A 26134-nucleotide genomic window follows, 5' to 3' on the forward strand; every position below is an offset into this window, starting at 1 on the left:
ATGGGTAAATGGTTTTACAGGACTGAAAAAAGAAAAAGTGTATCCCAAAGGAAAAGAAGACAGAGAAGACAGTGAATGACATGTTATTCACTGTCAAGAAGAAGGGCCAGAACAGTTCAGTCATGTGGAGGTAAATTGGCTACTTAAAGTTGGACAAAATAAAGCAATAATACCACCGATTTGTTTTACCACCTCAACCAGCAGCATCTGCCAGAGGAGGCAAAATGTAAAACTTTACAACCCCAGACAAGAGCAAGCGCTAACCCCTATAAACACCCAAACACGGAGAAGCAGCATTCACTTTTTTTCCTCTTTTTAATCATGTAAAGCACTTTGAATTACCCATTGCTGAAATGTGCAACACAAATAAAATAACCTTGCCTAAAGGCAAGCAGATGAACATTAGACATTTCCTTTTAATTATACTACTTTCAGGATAAATGAACCACTCAACGAGAAGTAAGGTTACAAATACATGTGTCTGCTTTTGTGTGCCACAAAAGCATCGTCTCTTCTTTTGCACGCAAATAACTAAAAACAGCATTTTTTTTTTTTTTGGACAGATGAGCTTGTATAAGATTAGACTATAGCCTGACTGATTCACGTAAATGAAGAGTCACGCAACCAATTTCCTCCATTTGATTGATAGCAGCTTCCCAACCACACCGGGACAGCTCAACACAATGAGACTCCATAAAATCCCAATTGAACCATTAAAAAGATTTATGGCATGTTTAACGTAGTTCTCTTTCTACAAAAGATAGTCTCCAAATTTCATGATAATTCAATATTTCCAAGTTCATCCCACTCAAATTATATTGAGGATCAATTTCAAACCTGCAGAATCTTGAAAGAGGATGAGTGATGCATAGGGATATGTCTTTTTATACCCACACACTCAAGTTCCTGTCTTCATTTTCATGTAAATTCGCTTAACTTCTTTTTTAATTCGTTTTATTGTCAGTCTACTCTTGCATAGCGGCTGACCATCAGTCATTTTGAGTTGTGGAGCTGTGTAGCGATGTGGAAAACTAGCCAATTTCAGCTACAGGAATAGCGCCCAAATGGGGTGAGTGAACTCTGGAAACGCATCGCACACATAATAAAAAAAATACATATTATTTTTGTTTTGCCTCTATTCACTAGGCCATCCCCTTTTTTTTCTTTCGTTCCTTTTAAGATAGCGAAAGAAAAATCTGTCTGGGTTTGTGAAAGAGACAGAGCATCTCAGGGGAACTGAGTCTGGGGTTCATTCATCACAGGGGACCAATCGAACAGCAGTCCTCATGGTAATCAATGGGTTTGTCTCAGATAAGGAGCTGAAAGCAACACAAATTCACTTTCTCTTTCTCATACGCACTCAAAGGTGTGAGACTAATCTGTGCATTAGCAGGAGGGAGCTTTCACAGCGGCTCTTTGTGCGCATGATTACCATATACTCCCGTCAACCAGCCCTTTTCTTCCAGTTTCTTCACATTCACTGGAAGTCGCATCAATTCATCTCTTTATCTGTCAGCCAGACCAGAAGGCATCTTCATCTTTTTTTTCCTCCCCTGTCAGGCTTTCCCCTCTTCCCCCTGACATTGTTTTGTTCCCTCTTTTGTCATCAATAAAGGTTCTTTCTTGCCATTGGCGTTCTCTCCATCTCCCGGACGCCGGTGGCACCTCTAACTACAGTATCTGATCGTTTTCTGCATGCGTTCGTTAAAGAGCGCAGCCCAATTTTCCTCTGTGTTAAATCTGTCTGCCCACTATGGACCTCTCCTCACAGCGTCAATTTATTTTTCACGTTATTTACAGCAGAGAAGTGTTTGCTCATGTCGGATCCTTGCAATCTCGGTGCCGCAGGAGCACTAAACCTTCATGGAGAGACAGGAACGTAGCTTCGATTAAGTTATATTTGTTTTCCCTTTTTGCCCCAGTCGCATAGCACCAGGAGCTCCTATTGAGCTCTGTTAGTGTGAGAGGCAGCACAGGGTGGACACAAACTCTAATTGATTTCAAGGGACGAGAAAAAAATCTGTCTGGCAGGAGAAAAAAACAAAAAAATTAGATTAGTAGGTGTTCCAGCTGTGACAAGATGACAGGGATACAATATAAAAATGTCTGAGAGCCATTAAATACTCAGAGGACACATTTTTCTTGTCCATTTTATGCCAGCTAACATCTCCATGAAGACAACTTTTCTGTGTTTCTGTCATCTGGAACTTTCTCCAGAAGCTGAAAAGATAACCGGGACAATCTGTTGGTAAATTCTTGAGGAACAAAAACGCTCAATTAAAGTTGTTTATTTTCGTATTTTCTTTATTCAGATGAAGTTTCAAAAGAAGTTTTGAAGATTTAACCCTAATGGTCGCATGAGAAACTTACGTAGCAGAGTTAAGCGACATCTGGGGGTCATCTCTGGTTTGATGTCACTTTTTGAAGTTAAGAACCAGAACGCTGTATTTTGGACTTAGTTCTACGAGAGTTCATATATAAAAACGCTGCATTTGTTCGGTACATGYGCCATTTACTGGATGTTAATAATTATGTTTACGTTTCCTTTTACTCTTATGGTGCAAATTCATATACCACAACAATTAGCAGTGGCACATCAGTGGTAAAACAAGAAGAATAAGTGGTTGTAGCTGATCCTGAACGTTGCTAGTGACAACAGTTTTGAGTTTGTAAAMATTGTTTTAAAAAAAATAAAATACCTTAGTGCCAAAATACATATTTTTTTCAACAAAGCAGTTTTTTCTGACAAATCATGGTCACTTTGTAGTTGGGTGAGGAGTGTGTCACTACCTGGTGACTTAAACAGAAAAAATGCATCCACTGTTACCTTTTCACACATTTGAACAAATTTGTCTAGGTGCCATTTTGTGGCATGTGAGAATTAGCACTATTAGATTATCAAGATTGTAGAGGAATTAAGTAAGCAGGTGGAATAACAAAAAAATTAAAACAATTCTGATCTGTTTACTTATTCCAGCATGCTTCAGTATGTGGAACCTTGAAGGAAGGCTGCAATACTGTAAAACACTGTCACACTTTTTGACATATTATTCCCAAGTGAATCCTGGACCTTCACAGGTCTGTAGAAACCGGTTATATAAAATGTCACATTGATGTTGTCTTGCAGTTTCTGMCAGATACTGAGCAACCCTACAACCCCCTGTGTCTGTCTAAAGCTTTGCATCAAAGAGAGAGAAAGTCGTCTTCATCTGAAGTCTATTCCCTTAGATCAATTCGAAGAGCAAAAAGCTGAAGTCCTGCTTTGTCAATACCAATTTAGAACGGACATCTTGCGATATGCCAGCTCTGATGCGACGGTCGCTGTGATTCTTTCAGCTTGAATGAGCAGCTGTAGCTCAGAACACAACGTCTCTTTGTTGTCTTCCAGATTACAGTGTTTTCACTCACTGAACACTTCAGTTGTTTCCACAGCACTCATAAAAACACAAACTAGTTACACATTGCTTAACCAGATAGCCACCCAATTCACAGTCAACAAAAAACCCAAGTCAATAAAACAATAGAATGATAGAGGATGGGTACAAGAGTCAATTTGGTTTGCAAAGTCAATCAGCTACAGAGACACTTAAATTGGTCAGACAATTAAAAGAAGAGAACTTAAGAACTACAAAACGGCTGCAGATCTGYCAATTGACAAATATGACATGTTAGTTGCACTGATGCAGCCATATGAAATTCAGCTGGATCCAACCAGTTGGTCTGCTTGATGACCAACTGGTCGGAAACTTAAACATTTGATTTTGTTTCTCCAAATCAGTGYTCACGCCATAGTAGTCCAGGTTAAAAATTGGCAATTGGAAATCTACCATAAAAGTTTGATTGGTGGATCTCTAAATTAAGAGTTTTTCAAATGTACCTTTTTGCAACAAATTAATAAACAAAAACTAGCAAAAAAAWTTTCTGTTTTGTGTTACTGTCTTTTTAAGTAAACTTACATTTTTGGCAACTGGAGCAAAAAAAGTTTAACTTAAGTTGTGGGTCTGGTACAAGTGTGAAAAACTGTGGATCAGGGAGAAATACTTCTGTGTGTGTGTCTGGGTGTGTGTGTTGACTTCGCCTAGAGAAGAGAATTGATTTTCAAGGCGAAGAAGCAGCTGATCTTTGAATAGCAATAGAGGTAATTAAGAGGAGCTAATGGACTGTCGCTCTTTTTGGTCTAATTTCTCTTCTGAGTGAATATTCATTCCAGCATTTCGTTCACTCCTAAAATCTGAACACTCACAGTTCACACAAATGAATAGTAATTGTCATTTTTAGTCTCCTACATTAAAACCTTTCAAACTTCAATATTTTACTTTGAGTGGAACATTTYAGGAGTGGTTAAGACGTTGTAGGTAGCCTCGATGGGGATTGCAGRGTTTCTTCTCTAACAGGAAACATCATGTTACATGATGCYAACTACAAAAACAAGAGTAGAAAATACTAAATACTAAAAGTCATTAAAAACTACTGATGTAAGATAAGGTTTTTTCAGAAATCTAAAYATACTACATATAGATGCTACCTTCMTTCTGTTTTTGCTTCACCATTCAGATATGCAGACCAGCCTTTCAAACTAAAAATATTTYTCATAAAAATAAAAAAACAAAAAAACAGCCCACAATACATAAGTTACTCACTGACAATAAATAATGCACCACCCGTATTTATTTACATTGTTTTAAGTTGAGATAGTTTATTGGTAATTATAGCAATGCAAATAGAGAAGAAACAGGAAGGTGAGAATATAAACATCCTCACATTGCATTTGTTTTTCACACTTTTTGCCTGTTATGGCTCGCTAAAAATGGAACAGTGTAACGATTTTGAAGCCATAGAGATTCAGTCAGCTTCAGGATTTTTATTTATGCACTAAATGTTATTCGCGTCGTTTGTGTTCGAGTTGAACACAAGCACCTTTCGGTTTTTCACCTGGTCATTGTAGTTTTGGTTTGTGATGCAGTGTAAGGTTGTGGGGAGTTTAAGWGAAGCAGTGGTGTAGTCACTGCTTCACTTTTTTCTTTCGAATAGTAATATATATGTATATATAATATATAAAATATTGTTATTTATTGGTTTATAGAAGTTTAATAGAATCAACTTTCTACGACTGAGCAGTAAAACACCAAGAGCTTAGCAACATTATTAACCCAACCAGTGACAGATGGATGTAATGAGCTCAGCAGGCYTTTTTTCCCCCTCCAGTAAAAAACACTTAATTTGGCTGAATATGCTTGATAAACACCTATCCTCATACTGGATTTCTAACATTTTGGCRGTGATGTTTGGCAGTGTAATATTCACTTTAGCGTGTGGGTGGTTGGCTGAAGATTACCCAACAGTTCAACTGAAAGGGTTTCGAGTCGTGTGCTCCTGGTCAGATTGGCAGAGGATGGGGCCAAGTGTAACATTTCAAGTGCTGAAATGAAATAAGTGAAAGTAATCAGAAACAGCARCGGGGGAGAAAATAAAAAAAAAGTATGGACAAAGTGTCAAAGAGAGTGGGACCAGAGACTGTGGCTGATGAAAAGATGAAGAGCGAAGGGGGACGTGTGCTGTAGTTGCAAGCTCATTAAACACCACATTAGCTGATGAGGAGGAAGAAGAAAAAAAGTGTGTCTGAGAGATCATTGGATCCAAAGGGGAGTGTTCAAGGGTAGACGCAACTTGATGAAAGTGTCCTAATCACTGCTTTCTGGGCAGAAAAAGATCAATCAGCAGCGACAGAGCAGACTGATGTAAAGGAAAGTTCCTGCGGTGATCCAACATTGGCTCCCCTGAGACTTCTCACATCATTACTTTGTTTTTTTTYCCCCYAATTACTTATCCACAGTTTGCTAAAGTGATTTTTCAGGCTGTTAGTGTAAAGTGCCTTAGCTAGCTGTTGCACTTGGAATGAACCCAAGCTGCAGGCATAACTGAATACCAGCATCAGCCAGTACTTAGAAATAATTTTTAATTAACCAAACAACCGAGTCGAGTCACTTTCACATTAACAGAAAAGTGATAAGACAAAGAAACACGTCTTAACAAACCATTGACGTAGCAGTTCAAATGCTCACACTGTGTCTACTTCTCTGTATACCCTAACGAGGAGTATGTAAACCAATTTTCCTTTGTATATTCTTGTGACGTTAGGTTAATATGAAAAAGATGAATCTCTTACAGTATAAAGAACTTGGATCTTCTAAAGCAGATCCAAGTTCTGCCTTTGGAAATAAATACAGCAGCTTCATATGTAGCCATCAGGACTCATTCACCATTCAGAATCATTGAACTTAGTTTCTACTGAAGGCTCCTTACTTTCAGTGAGTAGTTTGCTTTCCATTACCAGATAAACACTTGATACCAAAACCGATGACAGCCCAAGCACCTTTAAGGAACATTCTTCTAGATTGTACCAGCTAACTACAAATTATCATAGTATCCTACAAAACCCGTTCTATAAACTTTGCTGAACATGTAGAAGTAATTACTCACCATTTATGATTACAATGACAAAAAAAAGATGGATGTTGTGATTTTATCACTAATAATTTCCTATTTACCTGCAAGAATCGGAGAGTAAAAAAGCAACCTTGGCCTCAGAGTTGTAAAAAGCACTTCAAATCACTGCTTTGACCTTGCATGAAAGCAATTCAGTTACACCCCTGCACTAGAGAATAGAGGTAGAAAAGTAATGGCTGCGTCTGTTTTTAAGCTCTAAGGCAGTTGAGATCAAAACAGATATTTTTTATTTTTTCATGATAGGAATCAGGTGAATCAAAGCTATGATTCAAACAACCATGACTCAGTCAAAACACAGTTTATGTAATTAGTGGAAAGCAGTTGAATAGAGATGTGGGGGGTTAAGAAAAGGCACGGTTTAAAAATACACTGATTGTGTAACAGCTCCATGTTCCCTRTCATGCTAGAGATGGTAAATAAAAGGTCAGTGTTGATACATAAACACTGCCAAAAAAAATCTAAGAGGAAATGTCAACACAACCATGCTACAGAAATAGRTGTATACAAATTACCACACCATAAAASAGCCTGTTTGTCTAAAAATATCTGAACATAAAGGTGCCTGGTTAATACAAATTTTACCAACATTGAGAAATTCAAATAATATCCTGAATAGGATTTCTGTCTAAAAGTAAGATTTTAGATATCATGAAATGTTATATACAGCAAAAAGAAAAGGAAAAAAAACATTAAAATTAAATGTAAAATTCAGGGGTACATCGATAAATCTGCATTGATTTATTAAATGTTGAATGATCGGCGACCAGGTGATAAGAGTTTAGATTTATAGGTCGAGCCAGAACATGACCCATAATTCGGGCAGGACTGGACTGGACCAGACCAAAGTTTTCTGCTTGATGGTCGGGTCAGGTGGGGCTTGGTCTCTGTGGTGCTTTTAACAAGCCTACAATACATCCAGCACAGAGAAAACCAAACAAGAATGCGCAATACAAAGTTGTGTTAATCTACTTGCTATTGTCAAAATGTAGGAGTTGGCAGCTTACTCAGTTGAGGAAAGAAAGGGGCAGAAGTTCATTAGACTGTAACAAGCGCAGCACACTGGCACAATGCACACACAGCTCCACCGTGCTGCGCTCCTATCAATCACTCTGCGTTTACAACATGCCACAAAACGGTGCCGGAAGATGTTAAACAAAAGCTAAAAATGGGAGAAGTTACACTGCTTACTCAAATTATGCCCTAAAAAGGAAAGCAGTAAAAACRTAATTATAACATGTCGGGCTTATTCAGGCTCGGACGTACAATTAAAGTTAATTAGAGGGGTCGGATCGGGGCTCCGACACATCGTCTACAGGCTTGGGTCAGATTGGGTTGGATTTTTTGGGCCTATCTAAATAATCGGCCAATACTTGCAGATAAAACTGATCATATCAACCTCCACAAGTAAGGCTTTTTAAAAAACCGGTGATCAGTCAGAGAAATGCAATCTGTGTTTAGCCTTACTAAACCGCGTCTAGCCGCGTCTTCCTAGCTGGGTTTGTGTAGGTTTGTGTTCTTATAACTCCACTGTTCCTAAACTTTGAAAAGTATTTGTTACAATATTAACTGTGCAGTCCATCATCTGCTGTGCATAATTGATTAAATGAGCACCTCTAGAGTCACATTCTCATTCACCTTTTCCACAGRCAGGAGCTCCTTGAGGTTGTGCTGAAAATTGAGTTGCTTGATCACAGAATGCTAATTTGCTCCAGCTTCTTTAACCTGCCTCACCTTAAATCAGGCTGAACAAAGCAGATTCACTCCAGTAACTGATAAACATCCATAATTAGCTCCAGAGGTGTTTAATAATTTGCCAGCAAACTTGGGCATGTTCTCTTTTATCACTTGATAAGTGTAAGCATAGGTAGGTTTCCATTTTAACACCACAAATAAAACAACTGTTGTGACAGCAGAGCTGAACATATGCATCGAATTAAAACCTTTTTTTTATGACATTGCTGTGATATAGTAGAGCCACTTTTAGAGAAGCCATTTTCTTACACATTTTATTTCACATTTCTATCTGAGTTTATCATGTCTGAGAGCAGCAGAGCAATATAGCTAATTTATGACTCAATATGAGCTTTCATTGCTACAGACTGAAACAGAAAGCTGTGCTGCAACAGAGGATAGAGAATAGAGCAAAGCTTCTAAGTGGAGAAAAAGAAAATGGAACCCTTACCTTTACCAASGCAGAATTATCCTTCAGATAAACACATGCTATTTGATCGKATTTTTTTCTCAAGACTAAATGTCTTTGGTAAAAATGTAACAGCTTGTAGGGAACCGTGACCCTTTGTCCATTAATAAAACAACCTCTCTGTGCATCGCATTAAACGCACCACTTACTGCGGTAATTACAACTGTAGGATTCGACCAGAATGGCAAAAAGTGTGGCAGGATGATAGTTTATGTAATTAGCGCCTGTCAATACAAATAAAAAGACAGGTTGCACTTTCAAGACGTTACCTGACTGAAATCAAAGAAGAACAACAACAAATGTCTGTCTTTACAYGCAGTAAGATGGTTACTTTTCAATCGTCATCTGCGACAACAGAAAGCTRATTCAGATGTTTAAAGCGGGCTAGAGTAAAAGYTTTAMTTATTTTTCATAAGAAACATTTCAGTTACAGGATCAGAGAATATTTCAGGGCCTGCTGGGATAAATGGACATTTTTCCAGAATCGCACACCTACTTTAGTTCACTAGGTATTGTAATGAGCAACCTTGCATACAAAAGGCTACRCTCAAAATAGCTTCCTAAATGTTACAAAAACAACATTTTCAGTTTGGTAAGTTCGGTAAGTTCTGATGATGCACAAAAGATTTTCTCTGATCCAAAAAAGGGTTAAAATTAGAGATACAGGCTCAAAAATTTACATCCACTCCCACCAATGGATGGTTAAATGACAGTTGATTTCAAGTCTCTCTCTGGCCTGTTTGTTGATGCGTTTCCTGATGATTTGTGCCATGTGCAACGGGGCAACCAAAGAYTGACATCACACAGTTCTGGACTGAATTCAGTTTTTCAGATCAGTCCCATTTTTGGTTTTTCTCCAATTTATTTTATGTTGTGGTCTTGTGTGCTCTCTGTTAAATGACATACTAAGAACACTGTACCAACTATCTCCTTTAGTGACAGTTTAGTCCTTTCAGAGTGCCGTTTGCATTGGCAAACGGCACTCAGAGGGTAGGGACATTCCTAAAATGTCCCTACCCTCTGAATCTGTGTGTGAACACTTGCTTGTCTCACATGTCTCTGCATTGAACCTACATTAACAGACAACCTAGTTTTACCTTCCCCCACTGACTGCTTGGAGGTAGACACTAGCCCCCGAGAGACGATGCATGGATGAACTGAGTGAAGAAATTGGAAGGATGGAACCTCTTAAATCTAAACCTAAAGTGTTCGGTTTACAGTGGTTAAGTGTTAGCTGTGAAAAAACAAAACGTTCAAGATATTAAGCTGATTGTTTTTGTTTTGTTTACATAGACAGTAAATCTGTGCTGCTTTCCGTTTACTCCTCCAGTGATTTTGCTTTAGTTTTTTTTTAAGAATATTAAAATCCATGTTGGTCAACTTTTGTTGTGCTGATTCCTCGATCATTATTGCTGTATTTTTAATCCACTTTCAAGTTGAGTCACTCTGCATTCRATTGCTTATTGATCCAAATGAAGGTGTAGCCACTGTTTTCATTGCCATTTCTAATTTAGACAGAATTATAGATTGTCTTTTGCCCCTGTAGATTCCAACGTTAATATTGTTTGGGGGGTAAGAAATGCTAGAGGTGACTAATACGTTTTAATTGCCTCCGTGAGTTGCTGTCCCAGTTGTAGCTACCATAGTTGCTTCTACATAAACTAAATCAGCACAGACATCCACAATAATTAAATCACCACTTGGTTCCTGCTTTGGAAAAGAATGGACTTGTTTATTGCGGCTCAAATTATATCATCAGCTTACATCTTTCTTGGTTGAAGATTGTGTTTGTTGAAGCAAAAATATTGTTTTGCAGAAGGTTCTGCTTATAGTTTCCTTAATGTTTAAATAAATCTGAAACTTTTACCACATGCCATGATATTCCACAAGCACACTCATATTGACTTCATTGAGCATGTAACATGTGGCAACACTTTCTGTACCAACTTAGTTCCCCTCGTCTTAAATCCACTTTGACAACAGCTGTGTCGTTAGCTACAGATGTGGTAACATTTAATAATCCTGACACCAACACCAGATCTCGCCTGCGTAAATACATCATTCTCCACAGGATCATTGGCCCTCATGTTCTGCCACAGTCTGGCTCATCTCTGAAGTGTCCAGAGGTCCATCTCATTTACCACAGAGGCAGAACAATGGGGACCGATGATGCAAGTGTGTGCAAAAACAGATCTGGTGCTGCGAAAATCAACAGAGTCAATGTCAAGAGCCATAGTGAAGAAGAGCTGATGAGTTCTGTTAGAACTTCAGGATTTTAATGTATTTTTACTTTAATGTAAATTATCTTCATATTTAACAAAATGAAGATAAAGAGTGCTGTGTAAAAAAGTAAAAGAATTTGGCCTCTTACATATTTCTCTCTGCCAACTTTTAAATCAAACTGAAAGTGGCTTTTAAATGATGAGTAATTTATTAAATTATTCTTAAGCGATATTAAAACAAGTAATAACCTCCACTTTTTTAAATTCACTAATTAAGTGATCAACTACACTGTTTTGGAAAGCTGAAGTGAATTTCACCAGCCACACCCAGACCTGACTGCTGGCAGCCATGCAGAAACCCACAAATCACTTCAATAGAATCTGTCCAATAACATGAAGGCTAAAAGATGTCAAGCAGCAACACATCATGCCTTGATCTAAAGGGATTCAACAGCACATGACAAACAACACCATTGACCTTTCATCTGTGTGGAAAGGATTGCAGAGCCATTTTTAAGACTTCGGGACTAGAATGAACTGCAGTGAGAGTCGTTACCATCAAATGGAGAAAACACAAAACAGCGGACAAGCAAAATTACTCCAGGAGCTCGTGGACGACTAAACAACGAGGTCATAAAAGAACCCTGAATAACTTTAACTTGCCTGCGATAAAGCCAATTTTCATGCATTAGAGACTGTTCCAAAACATATTTGCCAAAAACATCTGGATGACCAACCTAACTTTTGGTAAAGTGGAACTTTATGAAAGATGTACACACAACGTTTTATCTACTTTAAAACATTTCTGGAAAAAAAAAAAGAAAGAAAAACAAGAACCATAACAACACTCAGTGGTGGTAGTTTAATGGTCTAAAGCAGAATTGCTGCTTGAGGACCAGGACAACTTGTAATGACAGAACCATTAATTCTGCTCTCAACCAGAAAGTCCTGAAGCTGAATGACTGGCCATCAATTTTGGTAAATAAGCTCTGGCACTCTTGGCTTATGCAGCAGGACAACAGTCCAAAACGCAGCAGCAAGACCATCTCTAAATGACAAACTAAAGTGTAAGTTTTGGAAAGGACCAGTAAAAGTCTTTACTCAAATACAATTGAGATGCTGAAAAATAACCTTATTCAGGTGGTTTATGTTCAAAAACAAGTCAATGAACTACTCGGTGACTTTATCACAGTTAACCCTATGTCAAAATCACAACACAGAATTGATTGCCAATAACATTTTTAACAAATCTCTTAATTGCACTCCTTGTGTGCAGCTTTTCCAAACAATATCAAGATTAAGAAAGTTTCTAATAATTTGCACTTGAAGTACATTGTGTCTCAAAAAATTCAACCTCAAAACAAAGGAAAACAACAGCAACAAAACAAACCAAACTAAAAGGGCAGTAAAGTTAAATGAAACCTAGCTAGTGAAGCTAGTTTTTTTCTAAGAACTATGCTCCAGATAGAGGTAGTAAGTCCTTTATCCATTTTTTATAAATCTCAAAGAAAATTACATGTGGCTGTTTTTTTAGATCAAAGATGTTGGATGGTCTTAACTTTGAGTCTGCCAGTATTTTGCCTCCCAGTCACCAATCAGAGCTGATCAAAATAAAATCAGTTAATCTAAATCTCTGGCTGATGGACTGATGCATCTCTGCTTGAATATTTACCAGTAAGTGGATCAACCAGTATTCCTGCAGAAGCGCATCACTGCATGGCATGTGGGCTAAAATGCAGTGGGAATAAATGTGTACATTCATGTGCATTATTCTAATCACTCACTCACTGAGAGTTTCCGTTTCTTTCTCATAATCTACAAAATACATCTTTCTGCTCCCTGCTGAGTAACTGAGAAGACTGATATGGCTGATTTTCTGTTTCACACTAAAACCTGTACTTGAATTCTTATGCAAAGCCGGCTAGAGAAAGGTTTCATTTCCTTATGTAATAATCAAATGAATTGAATTAAAACTGTATTCTAAAAGCTTTTTCTTGCTCCATCCAAATTAAAGTTTTTTCAAATAAAACGCCAAATGAGGGGGAACTTTAATTTGCTACTCTTTTATGTTTAATGTATTTAACTGGGTATTAAGATACATATTGCAGCAGCCACAAAGCAGAGATGCTGCACCCTTTGAAAACCCAAAGACTGCAACGTTCATGGTGCTCTCTGTGGAACCAATTTATAAAAGTGAACTAAAGTGAGATGCATGACTCGATTCCTGTGCACACAGGCCAATCAAGCTGCTATTTTCGTTTGGATTTACCTGCAGCGAAAGTTGTGTTTTATTCCTAAGGAATATCCTTATTTACCAGGACTTGCATAATGTTTCCTCAAATCATTTAGGTCGCATCATGTTAGCTGGAGCTGCACACTTATGATGATGAGGGTAGTCATGATAATGATCCTTGCTCCACATACCAATGGTGTAATGAATGAGAGGTGCCAACTCCTTCTGGGCTCAAACTGTTTCCATGCTGTTTACAGAATGACAAAAGAAGCTGCGAGGCAAAGACTGGAGACGGACCGGGAAGGTAGGAAACAGAAAGTTCCTCCATAGACGGTGGCTCTATTGAGCTGCAGACTGATGAATGCTGTTTGAGCCAAAAGCAGCTCCTCGAAATGGGAAAAAGAGCCTTAAAGGCATGGGAAGTGTGAGAAATAAACTGTGCATACTGTACACAGAGCATGGGAAAAGGGCTTATGTTCCTAAACAGTTGTAACAGTTGAATATTTCTCACAAATGCAAGGTGCAATGTTTAAACTTTCCTTTTTAATGTGGTATATACGTTTTTCATTATTTATCAACTTAGGATTTTGTCTTTCAGAGTCACTGCAACAATATTTCTTCCTGGTGTGCGCCGTATGGTGTATAGTCTGAATGACAATAAGATTGTGTCTATGGATGGTAGATAAAATGGAAAGGTGACACTGCCTGTAGCCACACAGTTATGGACAGAATGCTAAACGGGCAGAAAGGAAAAACAACAAACAAGAAAGTAGGACAAAGGAGAACACAGAGAAAAACCAGAACAGAATCTGTTTATATGTGCACCGTCCTGTACAAGGTTCAGTTTCCAGGCTCAAATTTTAAGAATCCCTTCGCTTTTTTACAGAACATTTTTAATTTCAAATAAAACACAAAGTGACTGGATGGATGGATGAATGAATGGGCTGTAGTGGCCATTGGATGGATGGCTGAATGGATAGATGTTCATCAGTGGTCCCCAAACTACGGCCCGTGGGCCGGATCCGGCCCGCCTCCACATTTGGTCAGGCCCCCTGAACAATACCACAGAGCATTCAGATTTTTTTTCATATACCGTATTTTCCGGACTATAAGCCGTTTATATGTGGATTTTTCTTCAACCACCAGGGGCTCTTTAGCAGGAAGTGAATCATTGGAAGTCAAAATTGGAAATAAAAGAAGAAAGCGTCCATTAAAATGGAATTAGGTTTTAATAGGGAATTGAAATTTGAGAATGTTGTTGATCAGTTAAATAGCGTTGAGGAGGAAAAGAAGATTTTTCGGGGGTTTTTTTAAATAATACTGGGATCATTATGAGAATTTGAGGTATAGATATTAGGATCCAGTAGATGGCAGTAGTGCAACAATAATGGATGCAAGCTGCCGTTGAAATCTAAAGAAGAAGCAGAAGAAGCAGAAGAAGAAGGAAGCAGCCATTTTCATTTAGCACATGCTAATAGCAACACAAAGGATCAGCACTTTTACTGTTACAGTTACCGTTCGGAAACTACCGTAATCAGTTCAGTTAAATCTAAACTTGGCACCTTTTTCTTTTTCAACCCTAATAAATGTGATATTCAATTGACCTGTTATGACTCAAATTTTGGGTGTCCGCCCCCCTCTGCTGCTACTGCATCGCTGTGGAAAACCTGGAGCAGCAGAGATATCTGCGACTTATATGGGTATGTTTACCGTTTTTTTTTTTTTTTGTTTTTTATTTAAAAACTTTGGGGTTGTGGCTTTTAGTCCGGTGTGGCACATAGTTTGGAAAATACCGTCTGTAATCCTTCCTGGATTTTTTCTGTGAAGAACCCAGAGAGGGTTATTTGCTTATTATTTATTTCATTAATAGTGTTATTATTTATTTCCTGACTTGTTCTGTGAAGAACCCAGAGAATGTTATTTGATTGTGCTTTCTGGAAAACAATAAATTTTTACATTTAGGTACTCCTGCAAACGTCACACTTTTTCTGTTACAAACTGACTCCGGCCCCCCAGCAGAGAAGGGAAACGTTATGTGGCCCTCACAGGAAAAAGTTTGGGGACCCCTCATGTACATATTTACCAGGACACTATTATAAAAGAGATTTCTCAGTTTTGAAAAACTGATTTTTGATTCATGAATGAATCTTTCTCTTATGTTTAGAAAAACACTTCCCACTAAATGTCATACATAAAGACTCTCCCAAACTTTGTAGGAAGTCTCTGTGTGTGTGTGTGTGTGTGTGTGTGTGTGTGTGTGTGTGTGTGTGTGTGTGTGTGTGTGTGTGTGTGTGTGTGTGTGTGTGTTGCAGATAACTGACCTGTGAGCACTGCCTTGGCGGAGGGTTCGGCCAGGTCCAGGGCAGACTTGCCGTCGGTGTTGCGGATGTTGGGGTCTGCTCCATGCTGCAGTAGCACTGTGCAACAACAGGGCAGACACAGACAGTAGCTGAGCTCCTGAACTGACACGCAAACTCCCCGACAAACACCTCCACTCAGTCCCCATCCTGATGCTCCGCCTCCCGCTCCGTAAACTGCCCTGGCTGAGCCGCCACTTCTTTCCCCAGCTTCCTCCTCCGCTGGCCCTCTCCCTCCAACGGCCGGGGCTCCGGGACCCCCAGGCAGCGTTACGGCGTGCCCTGCTTCGCGCTTCTCATCTCCTCCTCTTTCCCCAGCTGCTCCTCCTCTGTTGCTAGTGCTGCTCCCTCCGCTGCCCCCGGCTGCCCCTGCCCTGCGAGCCATGCCGCTGATGTAAACAGACATGTCAAAACAAAACAGCACCGTACTGCTTTGCTGAGGCTCTCCGCCGCAAAAATAACAGTGAGACCTAATTAAGCGGCAACGTGACAGACGACCGAAGCCATCGCACTTCCATGATATCGGGAAGGGGGAGCTTCCGACTGAGCAAAACGGATAAGTAGAGAGGAGCCGGACCGGGGGGGAGCTAATCGAGGCATCGGCAGCGAGGAAGGAGTGCAAGCGGAGAGACTCTCGCCTCTCCGACTGAGTGAGCGATGCAGTGGAGAGGAAGATGAGAGAGAGGAGAAAAGAGGGAGGAGGGAGGGAGGTGAGGGGATGAGAAGAAGGGACGGGAAAGCAAAAACAAGAGGACTGGGAAATAGCAGCAGAGCGGATAGAAAGATTCAGATTAGATTGAAGGAGGGGAGGATAGAAAGAGGGAAGAGAAGAGAGTTGTGTGCCTTGCAAACAGGTATGAGCTGAATAACAAACTCTGGCCGCACTCCATTTTACTGTAAATTAGCTCTTTTGAGGGCGCCAGTGTCAATTCTCTGCCTCCCGACGTGCCACTATTGTGATTGTTGAGCGGCTCCCACTGCACATGCCCTTTGACTCAGAGGCACTTAACAATGCACTGCTAAAATTCACCAGAGAGGAAAGGAAAAACAGAGACGATCGGGCCAGATACTTCTGCTCTCGGACCGAGGCAGAACATAGCTGCTGCTTAAACAACAACTAGACGCCTAGAAAAAGGATTCAGAGTCAGATTCACAAGCCTCGCTGTGTGTTAACGGGGAAGGAAGTGACAGAGTAACACAAAGTAGCACACAACTGAACTGGAAGGCAACAACTTTGCTCTATATTCAAAACGCTAAGTGACATAAAACTAACACCACTCATGACCCTGGAGGTAACGACAGCCTTATGCAGTGAGACGGCTCTTCTTCAGCTGATTGGAAGATGGGCAAAGCTAAATACAGAGCAATGTTGGATGATTCTGTTAAATGCCATTAGAGGCTTGAAATGGGTGAGAAGGTTCTCCTTCTATAAGGACAACAACCCCTAATTTCAAAGCTAAGATCAACCAATTGGCATAAATGTGACACATGCGAGACCATTTGGAAAAAAGCAATTTGGAGGAGCATACAGGACCCATGTTACAACAAATAAGTTAAATATGATGAATGCGATAAAATAATAAACACAATTGACAACATAAAATGTGGCTCAGATTTTTCTCGGGTTCAGATACGCAACGGGGTAGCAGCCCCAAAAAAATTTGAATATCTATGTATTCCAAATTTTTTTAAAGCCTTCATTCCTTACAGCCTAACAGATTTAAAGACATTTACAAACACCTCTCCCTTTTTTTTATATTCATATCCCACCTCAGAGAATTAATGAGTATACGGCTCTTATTGCCTCACTGTGACTTAAAATTGATAGTGGACTTTGGTTAATTTTAATTAATATGGTCAAAATTTGCAAAATTGGTATTGTAATTAAAATATTTTACTTACATCATTGTTCATAATTTAGAAAATGCATTTTTGCTGCGCATTATAGTGTGACTGAATGAATATTTAGCACTGCAGCTATGTTTTTTTTATTTTTATTATTATTTTGCTCAGCTTCATTGTTTTTGTCCATTTTAATTTATGCTTTATAAAAGTGCACCAGAATTATTGGAGGACACCCATTTATGAAATGTAGATTAGATTTATGTAATGGTGCTGTATCATTTATTTGCTTTGCCTTGTTGCATCCCATCAAATCCAGATGTAGCTCAAATTAATATACGATTGGCCCAAATAGTCTGTCAGTGCTTGAAAACTCCACATATGTTCTCAATCCAATCTGAGCTTTATGTAGCAAAGAAGACTGGAAAACAAAATGTAAATCTTTTGCAGGGCTACATAACATTAGAAAATTCTCCATAGGCTACATCAGTTGTGATTTATGACTATTTTCTCTTGTTTTTTCCTCACTGTGCTTCCTACATTTTTAGCATTTTGGTCAAAGTCATTTATGAGCATCTGCTGCAGTGAGTCTCTCTCCAAACGGCAAAATATTACATCAGCATCTAAAACACAGGATCATCACACTTTGAATACATTAGCCAAAAGTTATTGCACTCCAAACAGTCCTTTGAGATATGAATATTGCACACACTGATATTGGGATGAAAATATATTTGCAATATATTGTGTAAACTTTGCCTCTTCTAGTTATGCAAAGTTGGTAACAACATACTACAAAAGAGATTAAGCTGACTGTGTGTGGACTGGGGGTCTGCGTCTAAATTTTATATATTGCAATACTTTGTGTTGGCCCATCAAACAACATCCCCATAAAGTCTGATAAGATTTGCGGTTGTAACATGACAAGATCAGAAAAAAGTGTCATGACACTGCAGATCTACGACTCTCATCCACAGGATAAATCCATGCCTATAAAAATGGCAGTCTGATTTCAAGCAAAACAACCTCACGCAAGCTAACAACTCCAATTCCATCAACAACCGTCAACATCTACCTCACTTTCTGCCGAGTCTCCAAAGATTATGCTTTTCCCATAATAGCAGCTAAAGCCCTCGCCAAACAACCCAAATCCTTTTTTTTTTGTGCAGGATTAGTTTTCAGGACAATGTCAGATTTGCAGCCTTATGACGGACAACGTCTGTGCTAAGGCATGTAGCCGATACAAAAAGAAGTCACACACATTCAGATGGGTTTCCTAGTCCTGCAGCTTTTAACTGTGTAAAAATGATAAAAGGAAGACATTAATAAAAGCAGTTCTTCTCAAGTACAATCACACTTTTAGAAGTGAGAAAACGGTGTGCTGTGGAGCRACTGTCTTGATCAGAGTTCAAATAAAAGCCTTCAGGTGTTTAAACAGCAAAAAAAAACTTCTGAAGCTGTTTCAAAATGTAAAACTGCTTATCTCTATTGCAAAATAACCAATTATTTCCAACTTTTAAATGCAGGAATATGAAAATGACATCTGATTTTCTTAGCGTGTGGGGGCTTCATAGCCTAATAAGAGAGAACTTCAAATCTTTCATGTGCTAAATAAAGCATAAAGTTTTCACTCTAGACTTCTGAAAATTAGTGACAAACATATTCCACTATGCTAAGCCACTAACTAGTTTTAAATGCATGTAATCCTACAGAATAAGGCAATTATAACAAATACAAACCAACAGTTTTGTTGTTACATCAGTGCCAGGTTTTACATTAGTTGCTTTGTTTGAAATTAGTAACACCAAGGGACTCGGTTGAACCCCTTGTTCTTCAAATCCGATAAATTAACGCCTCCAATAAAGCAGGGTGTCCCTTCTTCATTTGGTTTCAAACCAGATTATAAATGACAGATGGACATAATTTAGTGGCTTTACTTCCACTTGAATGTGGAAAACAAAAGGATTATGTAACCAATCAACTTCAAGTCAAATAATTCTTGCAGATGGCATAAAAACAAAAAGCAACTGTTGAATGGCCTATAAAGTCACATGTGTGTTAATATAAATGGAAGTAAAACTGGTCAGTAAGCCACTAAACTTTTAACATTAGCAAATAAATCTTAAAAGATAAAAGGTTGCCGTGTGTGTTTCTCATTATTAGTAATGCCAGCTAAAGTTTAATCTTTGTGTTAAAGGTCCAGCCTTTAAAAATACACATCTAGTTATAGGTACAGCTGCATTAGGCTATAATATTTTTTTTTTTAGATAAATAGAGCTGTTCAAAATGGGTACCTGTAAAGCCAACAGTGCCTCTGTGTTTTATTAAGATTAATTTATGCAGTAATCAAACCTAAAAAGACTGATTTACAACAACAGTCTTCAGTCAGAGGCTTTTTCAGAGTCGGTGTAATATTGACTGCCCAGGACTACTCTTTGAAGATAATAGGATTTACAAAAAAATTATTTATTTTGCCAAGGGTAATGAAATTATGAACTGGTTCGTTTTAACCCAATAAAGCTGAAAATGGAAAAGGATTTCATTTATCAGCATGAATTAGCAAAAGGACAGCTTCACCAGAAGAAAATGAAAGTTTTTAAAGTTTTCCAAGTGAGAACTTCAGATGACATTATACCTTCAGCAACTAAGAGACAAAGTTCTGCAACAAACTGTTATGGTTAATTGTGTTCTTTTGGCTCAAATTTCGTGAACACGCGTTTTAAGTGAACCAAGAAATGATTTGAAATATATTTTTCAGTGACCTCAATTGAAATCCTCCAAAAATGAACAGGTCAGAGAAATGCCAAAATGGAAATTTGGCATCAGCTGGCAGATTTCCAATTATTGAATCTCTAGGAAAAAAACAAAAACTTTTCTTATTTTAAAAATGAACAACTTGATGAAGGTTGTACCTGCTTTGTTTTGTTTGGCGTTAAGATTGAAATATCTCAACTCAACAAAAGTACACAAATATGAGGAAACCAGTTTTAAAACATGACCGTTTGAAGAAAAACACATTTATTATCATCATGAGTATTTGTATTCAACACAGCACACCATTGCTCCCTTATTGCTACATGGTATTGCAGTGACGGACCACCCCACCTCCCCCGCTACTGCAGTCAAGGACGTTCAGATCCAGCAGAGGAATGACAAGTAGAAAGTGCATTGTAGATTTTTTTTTGCCAGAGGGGTGAAAACGATGAACGCTGAACCTTGAAGTTCTGAAGGTGCCAGAATTTTATTTTATAATGTGACCTGAAAATGTTTGCTTTTAGCAGGTTCTGACCTTCTGTCAGACTGAACTGCATGGAGGTGGCAGCACTTGATATTCTCCAAAATGATGAAATCCAATTGTTCGCATATTGTACATGGGTATGCAGTGGCATTTTCACATTCTTTCAACTTACAACCCACAACTTAATGTTATGTATCAATTATTTAAATCTTAAATCCTGGCTTTGCACTCTCTTGTACAAGACTAAAGGCGCTTTTGCACTGTACGGAACGGTATGGAACGGTATGGAACGGAACGGTTCCGAGCGTGTTCGCATTACAACTTGCGACCGGTTCCACCTGGCCCCATGGAACCACAAGAGCTGTGGTTCCAATYGKGCYGGCCAAGCGGTTCTGCTTAGAACCAGCAGCTGATTGGCCGCTGGTTGTTATAGAGTCAGACGTTGATTTTYCGTTGACAGCTGGCTCTCACTAAACTGTATTTTATTTTGTAAAGAGTGCTCTTTTCAATATGTTTATTATTAGTTTTAATTAGCAGTGGACTCGTCTCAATATAGTGCAAGCACCTGGTCTAATGATGTTTTTTTTTTTTTTTCCTCCGCTTACTCGCTGATGAACGAGTACAGCCGGCCGCTACATCGAAACCATTGTTTAGTTTCAAAAATAATGACGTCCGGTACCGCTTCGACGGCGCCCTCAGTGTAATGCGAACACAACAGGGCTGGAACCRTTCCTTGCAGTGCGAAAGCGGCTTAAGTTTCTAAGATTCAGATTTTAAGAACCCCCTCCTTTCTTCTTTTTTTTTTTTTTCCTTTTGATGCCACTGTGAATGAAATGTAAAACCAAAACATTACAAAAMATAAGGTATGGTTGGTTCTTCTGTATTAAAATCAAGAATAGTAAAAACTGTCMATTTTTCGTTTATGCCTCCTGCAGCAGCTTTGTGCTCTTCACAGTGCATATGGCTTTCTGCAGCCTTAAACCCATTAGTGCTAATCTTAAAAGTTTGTTCTTTTTCCTACTGATTGCACCTCGTAAGACTTTGCAGCAGAAGTTCAGCCAACTGGTGACATATTTTCACTTACCCATGACGGACGCAAAAAAACTAGCTAGCACAGAAGACAATGAATATGTTTACGCACGACTCAAACTTTTGCCCGACAGAAACATCCAGCAAGATTTAAAAAAAAAAAAAAAAAAGCTACGTTTACGACATTATTGCTGCCATGACAAAATTTAAGACCTTTTAATGAATTTAAGGCCAACTTCCTTTTAAAAAWATATATTTTAAGACTGCACAGACATCCTGGATTGAGATGGATGAACGTTCAGTTGGTTTTTAGTGATTTTTCCAACAAAAGCACTTTAAAACAAAAACACTGACAGACATGTTTGTTGCTCGTCTGTTTATTTTATCCAAGACTCATTCTGCTAACCCAAAACTGCGAGGATGGGGATATGAAAAGAATGGATCAATCAATATTGTCAAATCTGTTTCCTTCCAGTATAATTTCACAGATTATTTTTCTTCAGAAGATTGTCTATTGTCAGTCAGCCTGCTCTCGCCTGCCAGCTTCAGTTTATGGCTGACTGACAGGCATCTAGACGAGATGTCAGAAATGTCCAAACAAAGGCCGAGGCTGGCGTGGAGTGAAGGAACCAAACACCTTTGTAATGCTTTTGAGGCAGCCTCTGAAATACTAATGTGAAATTCCAGTGAGACACAAAAATCAATAGCCTCTTCTCCCCCCGATGAGTATAAACACTGATGCGGTAATTGCAATTTATAGGATATTTGATGCTTTATTGTAGATGGGAAATGAACGYATCCAGCCTGTGGGTGGTTCATTACAGTTTCTAAAACGAATCTGTGACGCCACAAAACTCAAGGTTGTGTCCTGATACACACACACACACACACACACACACAACTCGACAGACACAACCGCAAATGCACACTTTATGTTAATGCCAATACGGATTTTAATATCAAGAAATTATGCACGGCGTTAACTAAAGCAATGAAGGGATGTATTTACGTCACAGAGGAGCCAGCAGCTTTTATTGTGCTGAAATTAACAAAGCAGCGCCGCTTTTTTTTTCTCGTTTTGTTGCCTTCGCACAACGGTCTACTTTTGTCTTAGAGGGCAAAAAGACAATAAGCTTAGGCACTTACAATCACCGGACAGTGAGACAATAAACGGCTCCCATTCACACAACCATTTGTAATGTACAGGCGTTGGCATCTGTTTCTGTGGGCTTACCTATGCAGACATCAATCTTGCCCTTGATAGCTGCTTCGTGTAGCGGCGTGTAGTTCCAGTTGTCTCGAGCATTTGGGTCGGCGCCTTGACACAGAAGCAAGGACACCACCTAAAACAAGATTTAGAATTATATCAATACTCTGTTGAAGAACAATGTTTTGGTTTTAGAAATTTACAGAATTAGGTTTCCTGAAGTATCAGCAAGGCTCCAAGCAGGGCTGCACAAAGCATAGAAAATATATTGTTTTCACAGCATGACTGTATGCAATGCTAATATCACAAAAAACATGCTTTAACTGTGATATGTTTAAGCTAATTACAAAAGTAGAAAGCATTCAAAAACACATATTGATTGTTTTAATTAGAATGCAATTGTAGAGTCATTTCAAAACTACAACTCAGCTGTTGCTACTCAAAAATATCAAATGCTACTTTTTTAATAGAACCATGTAGGGAACCAATATGAAAATTTGGGCCAATATTAATACTTCTGCTGTGGTTAATTACTAATATTATCGATAACGAATGTATTATACGTAATATATACTTCCCAACCCTGTTGGCCATGTCTTTAAAACATCAAAAATCACAGCCATGAATCTGATCTTCGCGGTTAAGAGGCAGAAGGGCAAAAAAACATTGGTAAAATAGTTAAAAGTTCACACCTCAGAATGACCAAAAGAGCAAGCATTGTGGAGTGGGATGAGGCCCCCGTCGTCTCGGGCGTGCACGTTGGCGCCTGTCTGCAGCAGGTGATCCACCACATCTTTCCGTCCAAAACCTAAGACAAAAGATGAAAGTGGACAGGGTGTTGATTAGAAAGGGGGATAATGGCTAGCAGCATGCTATTATCGAGTGTATTCCTTTGCAAATGTTAAATAGTCTCACACTTTTTGCTCTGACCGTGATCTATTTGCACACATTCAAATCAGCCAGTCGTGTCATCCATGCTGGTGACCACATTAAATATACACAGTTGATCAGGGTGTTGACTCAAAGGTAACGCTTAGAGATGTGTTAAGTCACTTTTATGACACTGTTCAGGCTGAACTACTAAGAAGTTAAGTACAGAATCACATAATAATTCACTGTAGAAAAAGGGCTAACATAAACGCTGGCTGATAAAGCTAACATTTGACCAATATTTAAAAGTAGGATCAGCTACTGGATCATTAGGATTCTGTGCGAAAGCATGCTTTCAGTCGGCTGTATCTAAGCAGACAATGTGTTCAGGCTGGAAGCTCTGACAGTTTCAGCTAGACAATGAAATCATTCTTATTTTTGGAGGGTGTGTGAGGAAAGACGTTGAGATGTGAATCCCCCAAAATGTTTCCACCACCAAATCTATGGAGCCAAAAAGCAGAAAGAAGCAGCTGCTTCAGGGAGTTCATTTCAGCCCACCAGTACACATACGTAGCATTTTATGCTACACATGCTAACTGCATAATATTCTCACAGCATGATAACCTTGAGTAAAAATAGAAAAGAATGTTTAATTACAACAAAAGACCAACAGTTAATCCAAACTGTGCTAAAATACTCTAATGAATTCATTATTAGAGTCATGTTGCTAAAATTGTGTTACTTTGAATATTTGTGAATATTTTTGTTACAATGTCTGGACTGAATAAAAAGAAAACAATGAAAACATAAAATCAGAACTTTAATTGTCATTGGGGGAAAAAAAAAAACAACCATGATTTATTGGTCCAATTAATAGCCCTACTTTAGTATCTGACTCAATTTGCTATTTGGTAGGGCTGTGTAATAATATCGATTTTGCAATACATATCGATATTTTCTTTCCTAGAAAAAAATTTATACTCATCCACAAGTATCGTAACATCCAACTGTCACCTTGCTCACTCACTGCTTGCTTCGCCGGGAGAGTGATTAGGTCATCAGGCTTAGAGTGATTCCTTCAGATGTTAARTSTCAAGGTTAAAAAGGTATCAAACTATTCAGAGCAGGGTACTTGGTGCACTTTATTTACTTTACAAATGCATGTAAGCTACAGTTTGTACTGTTTCAACTAAAAGAAACATGTTTTCTCACCACTTTGATTCATTTTGTCCAGCTGTCGACTTTAAGTCTGTGTCCATGTCCAACCAGAGCCAGGTATTGTGTAGTTGRTGCTTTTAATCAGTTTTCAGTTAAATTAATTCAATCCAACTCTATAACAGTCACAAAATGTCACCAAAATCACTCTGTCCCTCTAAAATCTTTCAGAAAATCGCAAAAGTGTATTGAATTGTATCGTTTGCTGAATATTGCAATATATATCGTATCGTGAGCAGAATATTGTGTATTGTATCGTGTGATTATTGTATCACTACAGCCCTACTATTTGGTGCTCAAATAAAGGGCTATTTCACCGTTTACACTCAATTTTTATGAAATTATTGAGGCCACAATCAGCGGTTTTTGTCACTGTAGGAAAATTGACAAGTACTAATCTGCATGATGTGTGACGAGAAAAGTGGATTCTCTGTTCAGCTTGAATATTAAATAAACTAAATGGAAATTAAATGCAATTGGATGTCATGTTTAATAAGTGACGGGTAAAATAGATTATGACCATCCATCCATTTTCTTTCACCCTTGTCCCTCAGTGGGGTCGGGAGGGTTGCTGGTGCCCATCTCCAGCTAATGTTCCGGGCTAGAGGCGGGGTACACCCTGGACAGGTCGCCAGTCTGTCGCAGGGCAACACACAGGACAAACAACCATGCACACACACACTCACACCTAGGGACAATTTGGAGAGACCAATTAACCTGACAGTCATGTTTTTGAACTGTGGGAGGAAACCCAAGAAATCCCACGCATGCACAGGGAGAACATGCAAACTCCATGCAGAAAGACCGGGCCGGGTATCAAACCCAGAACCTTCGTGCTGCAAGGCAACAGCTCTACCAACTGCGCCACTGTGCAGCCCAATAGATTATGACTTTTTTTTAAATCCCATCAGTCAATATGACGGACAACAGAATTGACCATCCTGATCAATAAATATCGGCATTGGCCAGGGAAACCAATATCAGTCAAAAGTTAAATACTGACTAAATTTCGACAAATCTGAAAGTGACGTGAAGTCAAAAAAAATTATACTTTCTTAATTTCTGTTATTTTTCTCTCCTAACGTTGCCTCTTATGGAAGAAAACTTGTTGCACGTCCGATCAAATGCACTCGGTGCTCACACTTTTCCTGTTCTGGTAGCTCTCTGGCGCGACAAAAATAATATTTTCATAGCAAAACAAAATAGATTTATAT

At 38.7% G+C, this 26134-nt stretch overlaps 1 protein-coding gene across 1 annotated transcript in view; it reads right to left on the reverse strand.

Annotated features, from left to right (window-relative positions):
* The window catches only part of tnksa (tankyrase, TRF1-interacting ankyrin-related ADP-ribose polymerase a), a 76217-nt gene that overhangs the window by 49451 nt on the left and 632 nt on the right, over nucleotides 1-26134 (reverse strand). The window contains exons 2-4 of the mRNA XM_008423895.2: nucleotides 23528-23643; nucleotides 22863-22971; nucleotides 15484-15579 (exon numbers count right to left, since the gene is read on the reverse strand). Of these exons, the coding sequence (XP_008422117.1) occupies nucleotides 15484-15579; nucleotides 22863-22971; nucleotides 23528-23643 (321 nt within the window). The remainder of the gene's footprint in view (nucleotides 1-15483; nucleotides 15580-22862; nucleotides 22972-23527; nucleotides 23644-26134) is intronic.

Source organism: Poecilia reticulata, linkage group LG12 (assembly GCF_000633615.1).
Source record: "Poecilia reticulata strain Guanapo linkage group LG12, Guppy_female_1.0+MT, whole genome shotgun sequence".
Taxonomy (NCBI): domain Eukaryota; kingdom Metazoa; phylum Chordata; class Actinopteri; order Cyprinodontiformes; family Poeciliidae; genus Poecilia; species Poecilia reticulata.